The following is a 22,179-nucleotide window of genomic DNA, read 5'->3' as shown; positions in this document are numbered from 1 at the left end:
TTAATGTTTCTTTTATTCAGTAGTATGGATGTTGATATATTACCACATTATATAGGCCAGTATGTAGTTGAGGAAGAAATGTTCAACTTTGCAGTCCCCCTTAATTATATAGGTTTTCATTAAGGTACAACTGTAACAGATGATCAGGTCATCATCCAGTCTTATTAATACGCTGACGTAATCATGTCAGGTTAAGCAATCAAGAAAATATTAACTATCCTATATTATTTGTCTCCTCAATGAATGGTGGAGTTATTTACTTTGTTCTTATCCCGGAAGATATAGCAGGGGTTGGCATGTCGTCCAATAAACTTGTCGATAAATTCGCTATATTTCGCATTTTATGTAATTTTGCCGTTAAATATTTATTTCGTTGAAAAATATAGTTTAATTCATCAGAGAAAATGGGCTAAATACCAATGCTGTGGCTGGTAACTTAACTCAGTCAGCGACCACTACAACTTCTAAATACCGGAAACATGTGTTGAAGAAATTTATCAATATCTCTCTCTTGGGCACCCCTCTTTTTCATATGTAATTTTTTAGTTTGATATATTAACCAATGAATGTTAGTGATTTTGTGGTTAGTTAGTGGCAATAAGAGATAGAGAGAGTAGTATTTCTTCACGTGATGGGTGTGAAGTTATTGGAACCGGCTCATCCGGGTCTTTCTCCAGTCTGTAATGTAACATGGCGGGTGTTTGCCTCAAGTGATTATTACTCGAAATAAGTGCTTTTTATCCCTTCAGATGGTGATTTTAAGACTTTGGCATGCTTGTTAATGCCAAGAAAATAATCTAGTTGTGAAAGATGCAGAATGTAGTACAGGGACCTGTCGCCGACAGCGAGAAAGAGAGCTCAATACTGGAGGGTGCGAAGGCTGACTCCACCGCCACCTTGAGACCACCAACCCCGGATAAATGCCAAACGTATGCGGACCTACAAGATAAATTTTTCACAGTATCGGGAGAATCAGATAGCGAAGAGGGTGACGAATCGGAGGTACGTGGTATGAGGTTCGTGTGGTAGTTAGAATTTGGGTGAAAATAAAGTTAGTTCGGGGAATATGATAGAAAATTGTACGCAACGGAGTAGCCTCGACGCGTACGATTTTCAACCGTATTGACAAACAATACAGGAGTTTGAGTTAACCCAGTTGTGGTCGCCCTCTGGCTTCCCCGCCATGCCACGCATGCATAGCTCTGGACAAAAATGTAAAAGGCAATATAAGCTCTGGGAGGGAGAGTAAATGGAAATTTAAGGGTGAAAAATGGGTGTGGGTGAGGGTGGTGGCGCACCCTTATGACCCGAGTCTAACTTACTCTCTTCCTTATTTCTCTCTTCCCTCTCCCACTCTACATCTTCCCTCTCCCACTCTACATCTTCCCACTCCCACTCTACATCTTCCCACTCACCATTCACGCCCTTGTCACAATCGATAATTGTACGCTGCCGAGTTTTGTGAAATTATAGTAAGTGCCACAGCTACCACCATTAATGGGCCATGGTTGTCATCTTGACCTCCAGCATTAGGCCTACCTGGCTCAGATACACTCTACCTCACTCGGATATGAACCTTCATTAATTTCAGTGTTGGAAAAACGGACGTTCAGTGATCCCAGTGGAAATAAACCATACTGTTTGGCTTTGTTTGAATATCCTAGTTGGAATCTTCATTACCATCACTGTAGGCTTGTAATAATCATAGGCATAATCCAAACATTGATTTTTTTTTTTTTTAAAGAGCAGTTTATATAAACATCTTTATATTTAATTTGAATGAAGCTTGCTTATTTATTCACTCCAACTTGAATACTTTAGATTGGATGTAGACTTTGGCATAATGTCATCCTATATTACTTTTCCATTATGATGCAGGTGTTCGAAGAGAAGGAAACTCATTTCATCCCTGAAATATAACACAAACCTGATTGTCAAGACTTCACTCAAAGAACAGCTGGATGAAAGTTGGTTGGTATTTAATTGTGTTAGTGACAAACACACTAGTGACTTTCTTAGTCTGATGACAAAATAGGTTTTATTAGGAGTGGCACATACATCAATGTTGACTTAAGCTTTTACATAAAGATGTATACAAACCAGTCATGGGTATATCACAAAAACAGTCAGCCAGCCAGCCAGTATTATATAAATACTAACACAATGAAAAAGAAATGCAATATAATGTGACCCTTTATCAACTTAAAACCCACACAGTGGGCTTTAACTGTGTAGGCAAAGCGTTATCCATAAAGGATTACTTTTTTTTTTTTTCAATTGGCCAAATTGACAGGAATATGGTGACTGGGAATCCAGGCCTTATGACTTCATAAGATATTCCAAGAATATTGCTCATGGCTTAGTTGGTAGTGTTCTCAGCACTTTTACTGGGGGTTTGGGATTGATTCCTGGCAAGGGTGAAATGTTGGTCATGTTCCCTTACACATGCTGCTCCTATTCACCTAGCAGTAAGTAGGTACCTGGGGTGTTGGTTGACTGTTGTGCGATGCATCCTGGGGAACAAGATTAACTTAAATGCCTGAAATGCTTTGCATAACCAGGGACTTTATAGAAAGTATACTAAAAATGTCAAATATGTATCGGTTGTATCATGTGATATGTACGAATGAAGATTATTATTATTTTGTTTTTTGTTTGTTATTATTATATTAAATATACTGCTGTCATGCACACGTGAAGTAAAATCTCTAGAATCTGTTATTGTACACTGACATCACTGCTGGTCTTTACCATCTTGTGAATATGTAAGATGTCAGGTGAATCTTCTAACTTGTGTTCATTATATACTTACAGTACCTTTATCTTTGTTTCTAATTGTTTTTTGTTTTTATTTTTCCGTTTAGGAGGCCTGCTCTGAGACTGGGTGCAATTTATGCATTGGAAATTTTGCCCAATTTGAGTCTTATTTTAAATCAATTTCATTGCTCCATTCATCCAAATTATATCTCTAGTATGCCTTCTTTTCTATTGAGTACAAGAAACCACCCATTCTAATACAATCTATCCTAACCTCACCTGACATTTGTGCCTGGGGATCTGCTACACCAAATCACTTAAAACCAATAATAATTCACAAAAAAAGTCGCTGTACGAATGATTATCCAATCCATTGCCAGACAACACACGTTTCCATTCTTCAAAAGTTTAATCTTTCTTAATATACAGTGGACCCCCGACTAACGATGAGCTCCCAACTCGACCAATTATGTAAGAGTATTTTTGTAAGTGCTTTTGTAGGTGTATTTTTGGGGGTCTAAAACGGACTAATCTAATTCACAATATTCCTTATGGGAACAAATTCGGTCTATAACAGCACCCGAACAGACTTCTGGATTGAAATAATATCATTAGTCGGGGGTCCACTGTGTATAGTATGCACTCATACTAGTGTGCTTATTATTTATATAGGACAATCAATTTCAACATAAATTTTCCCCTAATACTCTTTCTTGATAGCTGAAACAACTCACAGGCATAACACAAGATGAAGAAACCTCTTTAATATCCCCCCGCATCTGACTCGCCCTGTGTAAAACACCATTGCACATAAAAGGCCCTAAAATCTGGAAATCCTTGCTTGAAGTCTAAAGGTTCCCTCTCTGCCAATCACTTCAGAGCTGTTGTTAAAAAGCATCCCATCTCCTTAATGTAATGAAGATAGCAAAATGCTTGTCGAACAATACCTGTCTTCATCCAGTTATGTCCCAGTTTTTCCAACCTTCCTTCAGCTCCCATTTAAAACTGGCATCATATATTGTCCCATTGGATTTGTATTGTAATTGAACCCTTTCATTGTCCAGACCCCTGAAATTAATATTGCTGCTATTGTCCACTTTTTAAACAAAAAAAATTACAGTGGACCCCTGGTTTTCATCCTTAATCTGTTCTAGAAGGTTGGTCGAAATCTGAATGGACGAAAACCGAAGTAATGTTTCCCATAAGAAATAATGTAAATCCAATTAATACGTTCTAGACACCCAAAAATATTAACAAAATATACATTTTGCAGAGAATAACTATAGTTTTACATGCAGAAAACAATGATGAATATAAAGCACTAATTTTAGTGAATAAATGAAAATCTGAATCGCTTTTACCTTTATTGAAGACTCTTGTTGGCATATTCTTTACAAGATCCGCATGCAACTGCCTTGGCTTTTCACAAGTTATCGCCTTCACAACACTATCTCTCGCTAACTGTTTTTCGTTGATCCACACCAACAACAACAACTCAACATTTTTTATTGTTTGCCATCACTACCACCCTCTACCACCATCACTACCACCCTCTACCACCATCACTACCACCCTCTACCACCATCACTACCACCCTCTACCACCATCACTACCACCCTCTACCACCATCACTACCACCCTCTACCACCATCACTACCACCATCACTACCACCCTCTACCACCATCACTACCACCCTCTACCACCATCACTACCACCCTCTACCACCATCACTACCACCCTCTACCACCATCACTGCCACCCTCTACCACCATCACTGCCACCCTCTACCACCATCACTGCCACCCTCTACCACCATCACTGCCACCCTCTACCACCATCACTGCCACCCTCTACCACCATCACTGCCACCCTCTACCAACATCACTGCCACCCTCTACCAACATCACTGCCACGCTCTACCACCATCACTACCACCCTCTACCACCATCACTACCACCCTCTACCACCATCACTACCACCCTCTACCACCATCACTACCACCCTCTACCACCATCACTACCACCCTCTACCACCATCACTACCACCCTCTACCACCATCACTACCACCCTCTACCACCATCACTACCACCCTCTTCCACCATCACTACCACCCTCTACCACCATCACTACCACCCTCTACCACCATCACTACCACCCTCTACCACCATCACTGCCACCCTCTACCACCATCACTGCCACCCTCTACCACCATCACTACCACCCTCTACCACCATCACTACCACCTTCTACCACCATCACTGCCACCCTCTACCACCATCACTGCCACCCTCTACCACCATCACTGCCACCCTCTACCACCATCACTACCACCCTCTACCACCATCACTACCACCCTCTACCACCATCACTACCACCCTCTACCACCATCACTACCACCCTCTACCACCATCACTACCACCCTCTACCACCATCACTACCACCCTCTACCACCATCACTACCACCCTCTACCACCATCACTACCACCCTCTACCACCATCACTACCACCCTCTTCCACCATCACTACCACCCTCTACCACCATCACTACCACCTTCTACCACCATCACTACCACCCTCTACCACCATCACTACCACCCTCTACCACCATCACTACCACCCTCTACCACCATCACTGCCACCCTCTACCACCATCACTACCACCATCACTACCACCATCTCTACCACCATCACTACCACCATCTCTACCACCATCACTACCACCATCACTACCACCATCACTACCACCATCACTACTGCCATCACTACCGCCATCACTACCGCCATCACTACTGCCATCACTACTGCCATCACTACCGCCATCACTACTGCCATCACTACCACCATCACTACCACCCTCTACCACCATCACTACCACCCTCTACCACCATCACTACCACCCTCTACCACCATCACTACCACCCTCTACCACCATCACTGCCACCCTCTACCACCACCACTGCCACCCTCTACCACCATCACTGCCACCCTCTACCACCATCACTGCCACCCTCTACCACCATCACTGCCACCCTCTACCACCATCACTGCCACCCTCTACCACCATCACTGCCACCCTCTACCACCATCACTGCCACCCTCTACCACCATCACTGCCACCCTCTACCACCATCACTGCCACCCTCTACCACCATCACTGCCACCCTCTACCACCATCACTGCCACCCTCTACCACCATCACTGCCACCCTCTACCAACATCACTGCCACCCTCTACCAACATCACTGCCACCCTCTACCAACATCACTGCCACCCTCTACCAACATCACTGCCACCCTCTACCAACATCACTGCCACCCTCTACCAACATCACTGCCACCCTCTACCAACATCACTGCCACCCTCTACCAACATCACTGCCACCCTCTACCAACATCACTGCCACCCTCTCCCAACATCACTACCACCCTCTCCCAACATCACTACCACCCTCTCTCAACATCACTACCACCCTCTCCCAACATCACTACCACCCTCTCCCAACATCACTACCACCCTCTCCCAACATCACTACCACCCTCTCCCAACATCACTACCACCCTCTCCCAACATCACTACCACCCTCTCCCAACATCACTACCACCATCACAACCACCATCATAACTACAACCACCCACTACCACCATCACAGTTACAACCACCCACTACCACCATCACAACTACAACCACCCTCTACAAGCAACACTACCACCATCACTACTACTATCACTCCCATCCTCTACCACCATCAATACCACCCTCTACCATCATCAGTACCACAAGTGTTCGGATGACTGTGCGGAGTATTGCTCACTGAACCAATGACAGAGGCAGACTGAGTCACATACGTGTGAGCAGCCGCGTCCTGGGTGGGCGGATGCGTCTGATATGGACGATTTCCAAGCGGAGGTATGAAACCCAGGGTAAAATTTCGCCCCAAAAAGTGGTCGAAATCCGTATTGTACGACGTTCGCACTTGACGAAATCCGGGGATCCACTGTATTTTGAAGTGGTAGAGAATCTTTTTCTGAAGGTAATAACACCAAAACAATGAACTTAGAGGGAAAACTTAGGCAATTAAACAGGCACAAAGTTAGCAGTCAGTGCACAATTTACGCATTGACAGTTTTGCCGACTTGACTGTTAAGTCGGTTCCATTGCTCCATTCAGCCAAATTCTTAGCAGTTTTGCTAATATGCCTTCCAGTCTCTCGGTCGAGTGCAAGAAACTGCCAACTATTACAACTACAACCTCTCCACTTAACGACGGAGTTCTGTTCCTAATCAGCTCTAATATACATTATTTAGATAGGCGTACTGGTCAGAGAACCCATCGTGAGTCCAAGTCGTCGGTAAACGAGTAAATCGCTAAGCAAGGAGAGGCTGTACCTTAACCCTTTGACTGTCGCGGCCGTATATATACGTCTTACGAGGTACCGTGTTTGACGTATATATACTCAAATTCTAGAGGCTTCAAATCAAGCAGGAGAAAGCTGGTAGGCCCACATGTGAGAGAATGGGTCTGTGTGGTCAGTGTGCACCATATAAAAAAAATCCTGGAGCACGCAGTGCATAATGAGAAAAAAAAAACTCCGTTTTTTTTTTTTAATTAAAATGCCGAATTTGTGGTCTATTTTCGTATAGTATTTATGGTTGTATTCTCGTTTTCTTGGTCTCATTTGATAGAATGGAAAACATATTATAGAAATAGAGGTAATTTTGATTGATTTTACTATAAAAAGAACCTAGAAATGGAGCTCAAAGTAGGGGAAATGTTTGATTTTTGCCAATGTTCAAAAGTAAACAAATGATGCCATTGTCCAATAAATGTCCAACTAGCCATTTTAATATGCAGTCATGAATGGGTTGATGTTATTTATACAATTATTACAGTATTGCAGTAGTCTGCATAATAGTAAGTCTTCTATTTTTTGTTTGAATAAAAATACAAAATAGAAAGCAAGAGTAATATCAGAGGGACCTGGAGACGTGACTGATGAACAAAGAAAATGTTATTTTAGAGCCAGGAATGTCTGCATTGTTCATTATGGACCTTATTTTGAAATTGTCATATTTTTTAGTTTTCGTGAAATTGGCCAAATTGCAAATTTCTGACCACATTATTAGGTAGTTGAAATCGGTAAATGGGCAGTTTCTTGTACTCAATCGATAGAAAAAATGGAGTTCTAAAGACATAGCTATGAGTTTGGGCGACTGGAACAAGGGAATTAGCTGAAAATAGGGCTCAAAGTGGGTGAAATCGCCGATTTGTAAACAGCGCCGAGGTCGCTAACTTCGCAAGAGCATAATTCCGTCATTTTTCCATCAAATTTCGTTTTTTTGGTGTCATTACAATCGGGAAAAGATTCTCTTATCATTTCATAAGAAAAAAATAATTTTTTTTTTTTTAAATTTTGCGACACCAGGAGACACCTCAGGATTGGGGGTTGCGACAGTCAAAGGGTTAAAAGTGCACAGAAATCTGTAATTTGGCCAGTTTTACTTATTTAAAAAAATACCAACTTAAAAATATTGCAAAATAAACTGTATACATTCCTGGCACTAAAACATTTTCTCTGTTCATTTATCACATCCCCAGGTCTCTCCTCAATTAAACTTGCCTTCCATTTTGAATTCATAATCACAAAAATAGAAGATTTACTCTGTTTACTGGATAATAAAATGTGTAACCAAGAATGATTGATCATGGATTATGGCATCCTGGGAATTGAATCAGACCTATTAAACACCAATAAAACAGACGGGGGGGGGGGGTGTAGGGGGGTCTTGCATGTCCTCTGGAAAATTGGCAAAAATTGAGTATTTCTGCTATTTTGAGCTCGATTTCAAGCTACTTCTGGTCCTTAAACCAACCAAAGTCATCTCTATTTCAGTGGTATATCTTCCATTCTATCAAATGTTACCAAAAAACAGCCATTAAAACTATTAACCCTTTGACTGCTTTGGTCGTATATACAGTGGACCCCCGCTTAACGATCACCTCCAAATGCGACCAATTATGTAAGTGTATTTATGTAAGTGCGTTTGTACGTGTATGTTTGGGGGTCTGAAATGGACTAATCTACTTCACAATATTCCTTATGGGAAAAAATTCGGTCAGTACTGGCACCTGAACATACTACTGGAATGAAAAAAGTTCGTTAACCGGGGGTCCACTGTATATATATATATATATATATCATACGTGCCACTGTTTCGTACGTATTTATACGCATAAATTCTAGCGGCTTCAAACCAAGCAGGAGAAAGCTGGTAGGCCCACATGTGCGAGAATGGGTCTGTGTGGTCAGTGTGCACCACGCAAAAAAAATCCTGCAGCACGCATGCATAAAGAGAAAAAAAACTGACCGTTTTTTTTTTTGGATTAAAACGCCAACTGTGAGATGTATTTTCGTGTAGTATTTATCGTATTCTCGTTTTCATGGTCTCGCGTGATAAAGTGGAAAACATATTACAGAAATAGAGATGATTTTAATTAGTTTCACAATGAAAACGACCTTGAAATTGAGCTCAAATTAGCAGAGATGTTTGTTTTTTACCAATGTTCAGGAGTAAGCAAATCACACCACACGTCCAATACAGGTCAACTGGGGAGTCTAATATGCTTTCACTAGTGCACTGATATTATTTATACCATTTTTACAATAATGCAGTAGTCTGCATAACAGTAAATTTTTTATTTTTTGTGTGAATAAAAAAATCAAAATAGAAAGCAATAGCAATATAAGAGGGGCCTAGAAACGTGACTAATGAACAGAGGATATGTTATTTTAGTGCCAAGAATGTCTACATTGTTTATTCTGGACCCTATAAACAATGTAGACATTCTTGGCACTAAAATAACATATCCTCTGTAAAGTAAAAGGACACAAGTGCAACTAATGTGACATTCTATTGTGGCAACATTTCGCTCTCCAGGAGCTTTGTCAAGCTGTTGTAACGGCTTGACAAAGCATCTCTTTAAAACTTCCCTAAAATGGGCCAAGACTGTCACTGTACAAGTTGCCGATATGGCTTGCAACATCCTTCTCAGGGTGATGTTTCTATATAAATCTTTCCATCCTACCCCACATTTCAGAAATCTCCTTAATTTCTGAAGAAGGCACCTTCTTCCATCTCTCTTCCTCCTCCTCTGCAGCAAGATTCTGAGCTGCGATCTGTTGCTCTTCCTGCTGAAACTCTTGCTCCTTTCATATTGTTCAATGATGTTTTTCTTAAATTCAATCATATTTCTCAGTTCTTTACCAAAGGTTTGGCACTAGGAGCTTTCTTTGGAGCCATGGTAGCTTATTTAGCACTTGCAAGCACTAAAATGAATGGAATATTATGAAGTATTTCGTATGAACACGTGAGGGGACCGTCGCTCACTGGTAAACAGTGGCACACTGGCTGGGAGCGGCTCAGAGCCGTGAGTACGCATCCAGGACGAAAGATGATTAGCGAGTTAACAGACCATTTGTGAGGCAATGTTTAGACGAAATAACGGGACTATTTTCGAAATGGACGACTTTCAGGCCGGATGATTATTGAGGGACCACTGTACAGTGGTCCCTCGTTTTTCGTAGTTAATCCGTTCCTGGAGTTGCTACTATTATCGAAATCTACGATTTTCGAATCAATTTTCCCCATAAGAAGTAATGTAAATACAATTAATCCGTTCCTGATACCCAGAAGTATTAAAACCAAATTTTTTTTTACATGAAATATAGATGTAGTACATAAACAATACAATGGGAAATGATGAATGAAACATTAACAGCATAACACTTACCTTTATTGGAGATTCTTCTTAGTGTATGGGAGACTGGAGGAGGAGAGATTGGATTGTTTACAGTTTGGAAGGGGAATCCCCTTCCAGCAACACCTCAATTGCTTTTCTGGGGTTGCTTCTCTTCTCTGTTTCTTAATGCCACTAGGACCAGCTTGAGAGTCACTGGAGTCCTGTCTCGCAAAATAACTGTGGAGAGAGCTCTGTTTTTGGCATCTCTTTAACACTTCCCTAAAATGGCCCAAGACTTTGTCACTGTACATGTTGCCAACATGGCTTGCAACAACCTTGTCAGGGTGATGTTTCTCCATAAATCTTTCCACTTGTGCCACTTTCATATTGTTCAATGATGTTTTCTCACCTTCTTTACCACAGGCTTGGCACTAGGAGCTTTCTTTGGAGCCATGGTAGCTTATTTAGTACTTGTAAGCACTAAAATGAGTGGAATATTATGAAATATTTCGTAGGAGCATGTGAGGGGACCTTTGCTCACTGGTAAACAATGCCAGACTGGCTGGGTAGGGAGGCTGCCCCGGCTCACACCGTGCGTACACGTCCTGGACGAACTACTATTCGCGAGTCAACCTATGATTAGCGAGCCCATGTTTATACAAAAATATCCCTATGATTTCCGAAATCTGTGATTCCCGAGAACTTCGAAAAACGAGGGACTACTGTACTTTCAAATGTTGAAAAAAACGTAGATCTACGTTTGGACAGTTTAAGGGTTAATGTACTCGTGATTGTAAGTAATTATGCATGATGTCTTACATAATGGTCTATGTCTAGTACTTTAGTATATGATCTTTATGAGTAGTTGCTCTAGGTGCAATGCATAGTTAGTGGGTTTCTTTTGTGCCTGCTATTTTACTTGTGCACCTACCCACGTATCTACATTATTTGTAAGACTGAAAGGAATAAAACATTATCTACAAGACAAATAGGAGCACTGCAGGAGAGCTAATTTCCCATGAGGGTAGGACTAAATTCCAGCAGGACAAAACGTCACCTTCTAACCCTTATTTTTACTACCACCACTATTTTATTGCAACGTCTACCCTTGTTGCACTTTCTCTACTGCTGCTGCTGTCACTACCATCATAATACTGTTCCCTCTCATTATACTACTTTACTCTTGTCCCCTCCATATACAGTGGAACCTCTACTTGTGAGTTTAATCTGTTCCATGACCTTGCTCGCAACTGGATTTGCTCATTTGCAGAGTCAATTTTCCTCATTTAAATTAATTGAAATGCAATTAATGTGTTCCAGTGGAATTCTGTACTTCAATAATTTTGCTAATAGTATCAACTCTATGGCTTATTTATCTATCTCACTTCATCTAATATGATATAATAAGCAATATAAATAACATAGAAACTTGATATATACTGCATACTGTAAAATGAATAAAATATTTCATTCATGTAGTGGTATGGGCGGTGTCGGCGGGGGACAAGAGTTTGTCTGGAGACCGGGCAAAATACTTGATGAATAATTTTGCTAATATCATCTATATGGCTTATTTATCTATCAAAGTTCATCTAATATGACATAAACAATATAAATAACATAGAAACATGATATATACTCTAGAATGAATAAAATGTCATTATGTAACAGGTGGAGGCGGTCACAACCGCTCCGTCTTTGTTGTGGTAAACACTGACATCTAGTGACGGCCTTTTGAAGCAGTCTATTATTATAATTATTATATGTAGTACATTATTATATGTATTATTATTATACATATTATTATTTTATATTATTATACGTACTATTATTATTATACGTATTAATGTTACATGAACGTATTATCTATTATTATTATTATTATTATTATATAAATAATTTGTAATTTTTATTCACACAAAAAATAAAAGATTTACTGTTATTCCTTATTGCAATAATTGTATAAATAATGTCAACCCATTCACGACTGCATATTGGAATGGACAGTGACGTCATTTGTTTACTCTGAAACAGCCAAGCAATGGACCATTTCTCCTCGGTTGAGCTCAATTTCAAGGTACTTCTCGTCGTGAAAGCAATCAAAATCGTATCTATTTCTGTAATATATCTTCTCAAATGAGACCAAAAAAACGAGAATACAACCATAAAAACCATTCGAAATTACCACTAAGGGGTGGCTAATTGCTGAGAAGTGAACTCCATTATTTATGCTTAGATTTCTTTCATTTTTGGTGTATGTTAAGAAGCATCTTTCCATCATACATTGCCCAAGTTTCAATAAGATAGTCCAACAAACAAATGAGATACAATTTTCAAGAGCAAGAGCCCCTCACCAGTGTCAAGGAACCTGCCTTGAGGTCTGCACGCTTATGGAAATTTTGCTTGCGTATGGAAGCAAAAAATCGACCCATCGACTGCTCATATTTGGAAAAACTCGCACGTGAACACGCTCGCAAGTAGAGGTTCCACTGTATATATTCTGGCTCCATTCCCTTCACACTTCTTTGTAACTAGTTAATGGTCCAAGTCAGACTGAAAAGTCATCCTATGTATATATATGATAGTGCTAATATGGTTAAGGTCCCAGGATTTTGCTTTCAGACTACAGATTGAGGGAACCTCTAGCTAGTGTTCCTTGAAGGGAGGCATGTCAGAAAAGAAGAACGGGGATCACCCTACAGATTACAGTATTGGTCAGAAGTCACCAATATGTTCTTGCTGATGAGAAGCTCTCCAGTATATGATTACGTATAATACAACTATTATTGAATGAACTCTTGCCATAAACCTAAATTATGGTGAATAATTATTGTTAAGACTACTGACAGTGTTAAGTGAATGAACACTAACTATGACATTTATTGCAGCAACCCTGCACTCACCAGGTGCTTTGTCAAGCCAGTAAAACCTGCATGGACACAGTATATAAAGGGGGGGAGGGGGTTAAAAATTTCCAAATTATGAACTAGCAGACTTAGTCCTCTGATGCAGAAGACAACCAGACACTAAGCACGAGTGTTGTAACCTGTAGTACTAAGGTACAGTACCGTACTGTGTAGTAATTTTATTGTATTGTACATAATTTACTGTAATTTTACTTATCATTTTATGGTAGAGAGGTGAAGTGTAAACTGCCATGATCAGTAGTGGTGACTTAGTAACTTGCATTCTGAGTCAAAGGATCTGTAAAGCCACACTAGCATCTACACTAAACTTAAGAACATAGTCTGTAAGTTTGTCCTTGCTTCTACCAATGTTAGATACTGTTTCTTACACCATATTCCTCACATACCCATGGCACTGAGATGCTAGACTCAACCTATTTTAGTTCAAGTTTCTGCTTTAGAGTGAGAACCACATGTTTCTTCTTGGCACTACCGCTTGCTGTAGAAGGTATTGTTAATTGCACTTTATGTAATATGTTAATAGTCATACAAAACATAAGAAAGCACTGCAGCAGGCCCATGCTAAGCAGGTCCAAGTCACCTACTGGCCCAAGCCAGGTGCATTAGTTGGATCTTGGATCACTGTCTACTCAAATTCCCAATGTGTTTCGTTTGCCCTGGCCCAGTATGCAAGTTTATTCAGATATTTTATATATTATTTTTTTTTTATTATCACACTGGCCGATTCCCACCAAGGCAGGGTGGCCCGAAAAAGAAAAACTTTCACCATCATTCACTCCATCACTGTCTTGCCAGAAGGGTGCTTTACACTACAGTTTTTAAACTGCAACATTAACACCCCTCCTTCAGAGTGCAGGCACTGTACTTCCCATCTCCAGGACTCAAGTCCGGCCTGCTGGTTTCCCTGAACCCCTTCATAAATGTTACTTTGCTCACACTCCAACAGCACGTCAAGTATTAAAAACCATTTGTCTCCATTCACTCCTATCAAACACGCTCACGCATGCCTGCTGGAAGTCCAAGCCCCTCGCACACAAAACCTCCTTTACCCCCTCTCTCCAACCTTTCCTAGGCCAACCCCTACCCTGCCTTCCTTCCACTACAGACTGATACACTCTTGAAGTCACTCTGTTTCGCTCCATTCTCTACATGTCTGAACCACCTCAGCAACCCTTCCTCAGCCCTCTGGACAACAGTTTTGGTAATCCCGCACCTCCTCATAACTTCCAAACTACGAATTCTCTGCATTATATTCACACCACACATTGCCCTCAGACATGACATCTCCACTGCCTCCAGCCTTCTCCTCGCTGCAACATTCATCACCTATGCTTCACACCCATATATGAGCGTTGGTAAAACTATACTCTCATACATTCCCCTCTTTACCTCCATGGACAAAGTTCTTTGTCTCCACAGACTCCTAAGTGCACCACTCACCCTTTTCCCCTCATCAATTCTATGATTCACCTCATCTTTCATAGACCCATCCGCTGACACGTCCACTCCCAAATATCTGAATACATTCACCCCCTCCATACTCTCTCCCTCCAATCTGATATCCAATCTTTCATCACCTAATCTTTTTGTTATCCTCATAACCTTACTCTTTCCTGTATTCACTTTTAATTTTCTTCTTTTGCACACCCTACCAAATTCATCCACCAATCTCTGCAACTTCTCTTCAGAATCTCCCAAGAGCACAGTGTCATCAGCAAAGAGCAACTGTGACAACTCCCACTTTGTGTGATTCTTTATCTTTTAACTCCACGCCTCTTGTCAAGACCCTCGCATTTACTTCTCTTACAACCCCATCTATAAATATATTAAACAACCACGGTGACATCACACATCCTTGTCTAAGGCCTACTTTTACTGGGAAATAATTTCCCTCTTTCCTACATACTCTAACTTGAGCCCCACTATCCTCGTAAAAACTCTTCACTGCTTTCAGTAACCTACCTCCTACACCATACACCTGCAACATCTGCCACATTGCCCCCCTATCCACCCTGTCATATGCCTTTTCCAAATCCATAAATGCCACAAAGACCTCTTTAGCCTTATCTAAATACTGTTCACTTACATGTTTCACTGTAAACACCTGGTCCACACACCCCCTACCTTTCCTAAAGCCTCCTTGTTCATCTGCTATCCTATTCTCAGTCTTACTCTTAATTCTTTCAATAATAACTACCATACACTTTACCAGGTACACTCAACAGACTTATCCCCCTATAATTTTTGCACTCTCTTTTGTCCCCTTTGCCTTTATACAGAGGAACTATGCATGCTCTCTGCCAGTCCCTAGGTACCTTACCCTCTTCCATACATTTATTAAATAATGGCACCAACCACTCCAAAACTATATCCCCACCTGCTTTTAACATTTCTATCTTTATCCCATCAATCCCAGCTGCCTTACCCCCTTTCATTTTACCTACTGCCTCACGAACCTCCCCCACACTCACAACTGGCTCTTCCTCACTCCTACAAGATGTTATTCCTCCTTGCCCTATACACAAAATCACAGCTTCCCTATCTTCATCAACATTTAACAGATATTTTACATCACATAAATTTAGATTTTTACAATTGTCTCAGACAGTAACGTGCGAAATTACCCAGATAACCCAGCAAAATAAATGACTTAGTTTCATTGGTGTCCTTGTATGTCAAAGGCCCTAAAATCTGGAACACCCTACCTGAAAACTAGAACTGCAGACACATTGATCACCTTCAAAACTACCATTAGAAAACATCTTGACTCCCAGATACACCCCGTCAACTAACTACGTGAAAACCACCTGGTGGTTCACACTTACACTCACCCATTTGACTATAAACACACAAATACGAATCTTAATCTTAAAATAATGATTCCTAACTAGTCACAAGTTTGCCTGTGATACTCCAATGTAGAAACTATGTATTGTGCCAAAACAAAAGCATTCACATTGCTAAACTCACAAACTAGTATTTAGTCAACTTACTCCATAATTTGTAATAATTTAGAGTTAAGAATTAATCAAAGTTTGCCCAAAATGCCTAGCCATGCTAGGTGTCCTAGTGGCCCCTTCTGTAATTGGTATTTTATTACATGGAAACCACACAATAACCAAAATCTGTAAACCCTGCATTGTAATCCTTATAGAGAATAAACTTGATTGATTGATTGATTACTATTTGCTACAATAAAATATCAGTTATAATTAACCCCATCACTGCCTTCACTGTAAGAAGATCCAAAATAAAGTTCTCACCTTGTCACCCCCCCCCCCCGAAATGGTAGAGACGCTCTGAATTAAATTTCACCGAAAGTACAGAATTTGATGGAAAACTTGCAGAATTATGCTGGCACAAAGTTAAGAGGTCTGGACACAGTGAACACATTGGCAATTTCACTTGCTTTGAGTCCTTTTTAAACAAATTCCTTTGCTCAGTTTGACCAGGCTTTTAGATATTTTATTAATTGAGCAAAAGAAACTGCCCATTCACTTATCAGAGCTGTCCTATACAGTGCACAAAAGTCTGTAATTTGGTTAATTTTACACAAAATAAAAAAAAAACTCAATTTTAAAGTCTAAAATTAGCACTAGACATTCCAGGCACTAAATTTAGAAATATTTTCTCTGTTCATTAACCCTTTGACTGTCGCGGCCGTATATATACGTCTTACGAGGTACCGTGTTTGACGTATATACAGTGGACCCTCAACCAGTGATATTAATCCGTTCCTGAGAGCTCATCGTTAATCAAAATAATCGTTAGTCAAGTTAATTTTCCCCATAAGAAATAATGGAAATCAAATTAATCCGTGCAAGACACCCCAAAATATTGAAAAAAAAAATTTTTACCACATGAAATATTAATTTTAATACACACAAACTGAAGAAGACATGCACAGTTACATGACACTTACCTTTATTGAAGATCTGGTGATGATTGATGGGATGGGAGGAGGGGAAACCGTTGATCTTGTTAGTGTTTAGAAGGGGAATCCCCTTCCATTAGCACTTGAGGCAGCAAGTCTTTTTCTGGGGTTACTTCCCTTGTTCTTTTAATGCCACTAGGACCAGCTTCAGTCACTGGACTTCTGTCGCACAACATATCTGTCCATAGAGGCCTGTACCTCTCGTTCCTTTATCCTAAAGTGTTTCACAACATTGTCAGTGTAATAGTCACCAGCACGGCTTGCAATAGCTGTGTGAGGGTGATTTTCATCAAAAAAGGTTTGCAGTTTAAGCCACATTGCACACATTTCCTTAATCTTTGAAGTAGGCAACTTCAATTTCTCTCTCCCCTCCTCCGAAGCAGTTTCCTCAGGTGTGGCCTCTTACTGTTGAAGATGATCTAGCAGCTCATCAGTGGTTTGTTCTTCATTGTCCTCCTCCACCAACTCTTCCACATCCTCCCCACTAACGTCACCAATATGAGCACTAGTTCCAGGCATTTTTTTCCTGTTCACCTGGGTGTTAGTCAACTGTTGTGGGTCACATCCTGGGGGACAAGATTAAGGACCCCCAATGGAAATAAGTTAGACAGTCCTCGATGATGCACTGACTTTCTTGGGTTATCCTGGGTGGCTAACCCTCTGGGGTTAATCGTTTCTCGGTAATTGTTTCACGTTAAGCCACACTAACAACACTCTCTCCACATCTTCGAGTAATACAGCTGATGGTGGTGCAGCAACAACAACAGCTGACTGTGGTGCAGCAGCAGCTGCACCTTTGGCAAGAACAGCTTCCTTGATTGCCGTTTTCTTACCCACAATAGTAGCGATGGTTGATTGGGGTTTATTATACAACATGACCAGCTCAGAGACACGCACTCCACTTTCATACTTAGCAATGATCTCTTTCTTCATCTCCATAGTAATTCTCACCCTTTTTGCTGTAGGGTTGGCACTAGAAGCTTTCTTGGGGCCCATGGTGACTTATTTTGCAGGTGCAATCACTACAAAGGCTGTGACAATATGAAATGTTCCAGTTGTTGTATGTTTGGAAGCGACCGCGGTGGCTGGCTGGCATGCAAACACTGACGCCTAAGGGACAAGTGAGGCGCGCTCAGGCCAAAGTGGACGCGTATGGTACGGAACGAATAGCGCTGGTCGGGTTTTTAAGCGCTAGTTGAGGCAAAATTTTTGCGTTTAAATGTATCGCTAGTCAGATTTATTGTTAATCGATGCCATCGCTGGTTAAGGGTCCATTGTATACAGTGGACCCCCACATACCGCACGCATCACATACCGTACAATCCGCATACCGCTCACTTTTTTCGCCAAAATTTTGCCTCGCATACCGCCCAAAAACCCGCTCACCGCTCTTCGTCCGAGACGCGTCCAATGTGCGGCCTGAGCCACGCTCACATGTTCCGATGGTGGCATTGTTTACCAGCCAGCCTCCGCGGTAACATCCAAGCATACAATCGGAACATTTCGTATTATTACAGTGTTTTTGGTGATTTTTTCTGGAAAATAAGTGACCATGGGCCCCAAGAAAGCTTCTAGTGCCAACCCTACAGCAATAAGGGTGAGAATTACTATAGAGATGAAGAAAAAGATCATTGATAAGTATGAAAGTGGAGTGCGTGTCTCTGAGCTGGCCAGGTTGTATAATAAACCCCAATCAACCATCGCTACTATTGGTGGTACAGCTGCTGCTGCACTGTCAGCTGCTGCTGCTGTTGTACCACCATCAGCTGCTGCTGCTGCTGTAGTACCGTCTGCTGCTGCTGTAGCATCATCTGCTGCTGCTGTAGCATCGTCTGCTGCTGCTGTAGCATCGTCTGCTGCTGCTGTAGCATCGTCTGCTGCTGCTGTAGCATCGTCTGCTGCTGCTGTAGCATCGTCTGCTGCTGCTGTAGCATCGTCTGCTGCTGCTGTAGCATCGTCTGCTGCTGCTGTAGCATCGTCTGCTGCTGCTGTAGCATCGTCTGCTGCTGCTGTAGCATCGTCTGCTGCTGCTGTAGCATCGTGTGCTGCTGCTGTAGCATCGTCTGCTGCTGCTGTAGCATCGTCTGCTGCTGCTGTAGCATCGTCTGCTGCTGCTGTACCACCGTCAGCTGCTGCTGCTGCTGTAGCACCGTTGTTGGTGTGGCTTATTGAGAATACCAAGAAACAATTAACCCCAGAGGATTTGCCACCCAGGATAACCCAAAAAAGTCAGTGTCATCGAAGACTGTCTTAACTTATTTCCATTGGGGTCCTTAATCTTGTCTCCCAGGATGCAACCCACACCAGTCGACTAACACCCAGGTGAACAGGGAAAAATGCCTGGAACTAGTGCTCATATTGGTGAATTTAAAGCCAGCAAAGGTTGGTTTGAGAGATTTAAGAATCGTAGTGGCATACACAGTGTGATAAGGCCTGTTCTGGAAGAAAATGCCAAACAGGACCTACAGTACTCAGGAGGAAAAGGCACTCCCAGGACACACTGTCTCATCAGTCATTGCTGCATCTTCAATAAAGGTAAGTGTCATTTATTCTTCATTTAGTAGAGTAGTACATGCACAATATATATTGTGCATGTACTACTCTATTATTGTGCATGTATCCTTCTCTTTGTGTGTGGGAAAATGTATATTTCATGTGGTAAAATTTTTTTTTTCATACTTTTGGGTGTCTTGCATGGATTAATTTGATTTCCATTATTTCTTATGGGGAAAATTCATTCGTATACCGAACATTTCGCATAACAATCAGCCCTCTTGCACGGATCACGGATTAAAGTCGCTATGCGGGGGTCCACTGTACTCGTAAATTCTAGCGGCTTCAAATCAAGCAGGAGAAAGCTGGTAGGCCCACATGTGAGAGAATGGGTCTGTGTGGTCAGTGTGCACCATACAAAAAAAATCCTGGAGCACGCAGTGCATAATGAGAAAAAAAAAACTCCGACCGTTTTTTTTTTTTTTTTAATTAAAATGCCGACTTTGTGGTCTATTTTCATATAGTATTTATGGTTGTATTCTCGTTTTCTTGGTCTCATTTGATAGAATGGAAAACATATTATAGAAATAGAGGTGATTTTGATTGATTTTGCTATAAAAAGGACCTAGAAATGGAGCTCAAAGTAGGGGAAATGTTTGATTTTTGCCAATGTTCAAAAGTAAACAAATGATGCAGTTGTCCAATAAATGTCCAACTGGCCATTCTAATATGCAGTCATAAATGGGTTGATGTTATTTATACAATTATTACAGTATTGCAGTATTCTGCATAAAAGTAAATCTTGTATTTTTTGTTTGAATAAAAATTCAAAATAGAAAGCAAGAGTAATATCAGAGGGGCCTCGAGACATGACTGATGAACAAAGAAAATGGTATTTTAGAGCCAGGAATGTCTGCATTGTTCATTCTGTACCTTATTTTGAAATTGTCATATTTTTTAGTTTTCGTGAAATTGGCCAAATTGCAAATTTCTGACCGCATTATTAGGTAGTTGAAATGGGTAAATGGGCAGTTTTTTGTACTCAATCGATAGAAAAAATGGAGTTCTAAAGAAATGGCTATGAGTTTGGGCGACTGGAACAATGGAATTAGCCGAAAATAGGGCTCAAAGTGGGCGAAATCGCCGATTTGTAAACAGCGCCGAGGTCGCTAACTTCGCGAGAGCATAATTCCTTCAGTTTTCCATCAAATTTCGTGTTTTTGGTGTCATTACAATCGGGAAAAGATTCTCTTTATCATTTCATAAGAAAAAAATAATTTTTTTTTTTTTTTTTAATTTTGTGACACCAGGAGACACCTCAGGATTGGGGGTTGCGACAGTCAAAGGGTTAATCATGTCCTCAGGCCTCCAATATTACACTTGCCCTCCATTTTGAATTCATCATTACACAAAAAAATTAACACTGGTCAACAATTTTTGAAAAGTTGTATGCTTCTTAAATGAGATTCATTAATTCTCATGTATTTTCATGTCCTGAATCCAAATATCATCTTGAAAAATGCTTACTGGCTATAGGTTTAAAGATACAAGACATGTAATATTTGATTATTTTGTTATAGTGTACAATATGTTTCAGTATGTTTTAAACTCGAATCCGTAACTACTCTCTACTGTTTTGCTTGACGCTTATAGTGGGCTGAAGATTGATCTCTTGCCAATGTCTAGCATTAGTCTGCAAGCATTCTTGTGCCCCATTTGCCCTGATACCATTTTTTCATGGTTGAAATATCTTACCTTTGATATACCTTTGAAGAGTTTGGAGAGAGTATCTACTCTCTGAGCCCGGGTATGGGCCAGGCTCGTCTGGTGCTTGCCTGGTCAACCAGGCTGTTGCTGCTGGAGGCCCGTTGCCCCACATATCCATCACATCCTGGTTGATCTGGCACCTGGTGAAGATACTTGTCCAGTTTCCTCTTGAAGGCTTCTACACTTGTTCCAGCAGTGTTTCTGATATCTTCTGGTAAGATGTTGAAAAGTCTGGGACCCCGGATGTTGATACAGTGTTCCCTTATTGTCCCCACTGCACCTCTGCTCCTCACTGGGTTTATTTTACACTTCCTCCCATATCCTCCCTTCTTGGTGAAACTTTTCACCATGTTCATCACTCACTGCCCCACAGTTTGCTGGAAAAAAGTCTGAATATGAGTCCAGAAAGTGGATTTTAAGTGACATGTTACATCCCATTTTCTTGTAAGCCTTGACGAGGTTTTCTACCAATTCTTCATAGTTGCCTTCCCGTCACCACTAACTTGAATGTTTCCCAAGCAGCTTTCTCTTCCTCATGAAGGTCTGATTCAAAGTCACCATCG

General features: G+C 41.0%; 1 protein-coding gene across 3 annotated transcripts in view; it reads left to right on the top strand.

Moving 5' to 3' along the window:
* Positions 1–650: 650 nt before the first annotated feature.
* Positions 651–22,179, top strand: part of LOC128685747 (ankyrin repeat domain-containing protein 17-like) — a gene marked incomplete at its 3' end in the record, with an annotated part of 256,077 nt that continues 234,548 nt past the window's right edge. For 2 of the 3 annotated variants that reach the window (XM_070088008.1, XM_070088007.1), the window contains 1 exon segment: positions 651–1,002. In XM_070088008.1, coding sequence (XP_069944109.1) covers positions 811–1,002 — 192 coding nt within the window. 3 annotated transcript variants of the gene reach the window in all.

The sequence above is a fragment of the Cherax quadricarinatus genome, chromosome 23 (assembly GCF_038502225.1).
Source record: "Cherax quadricarinatus isolate ZL_2023a chromosome 23, ASM3850222v1, whole genome shotgun sequence".
Lineage (NCBI taxonomy): Eukaryota > Metazoa > Arthropoda > Malacostraca > Decapoda > Parastacidae > Cherax > Cherax quadricarinatus.
The sequence above is the reverse complement of the archived record's forward strand: the minus strand, read 5'-3'. Positions and strand labels throughout refer to the sequence as shown.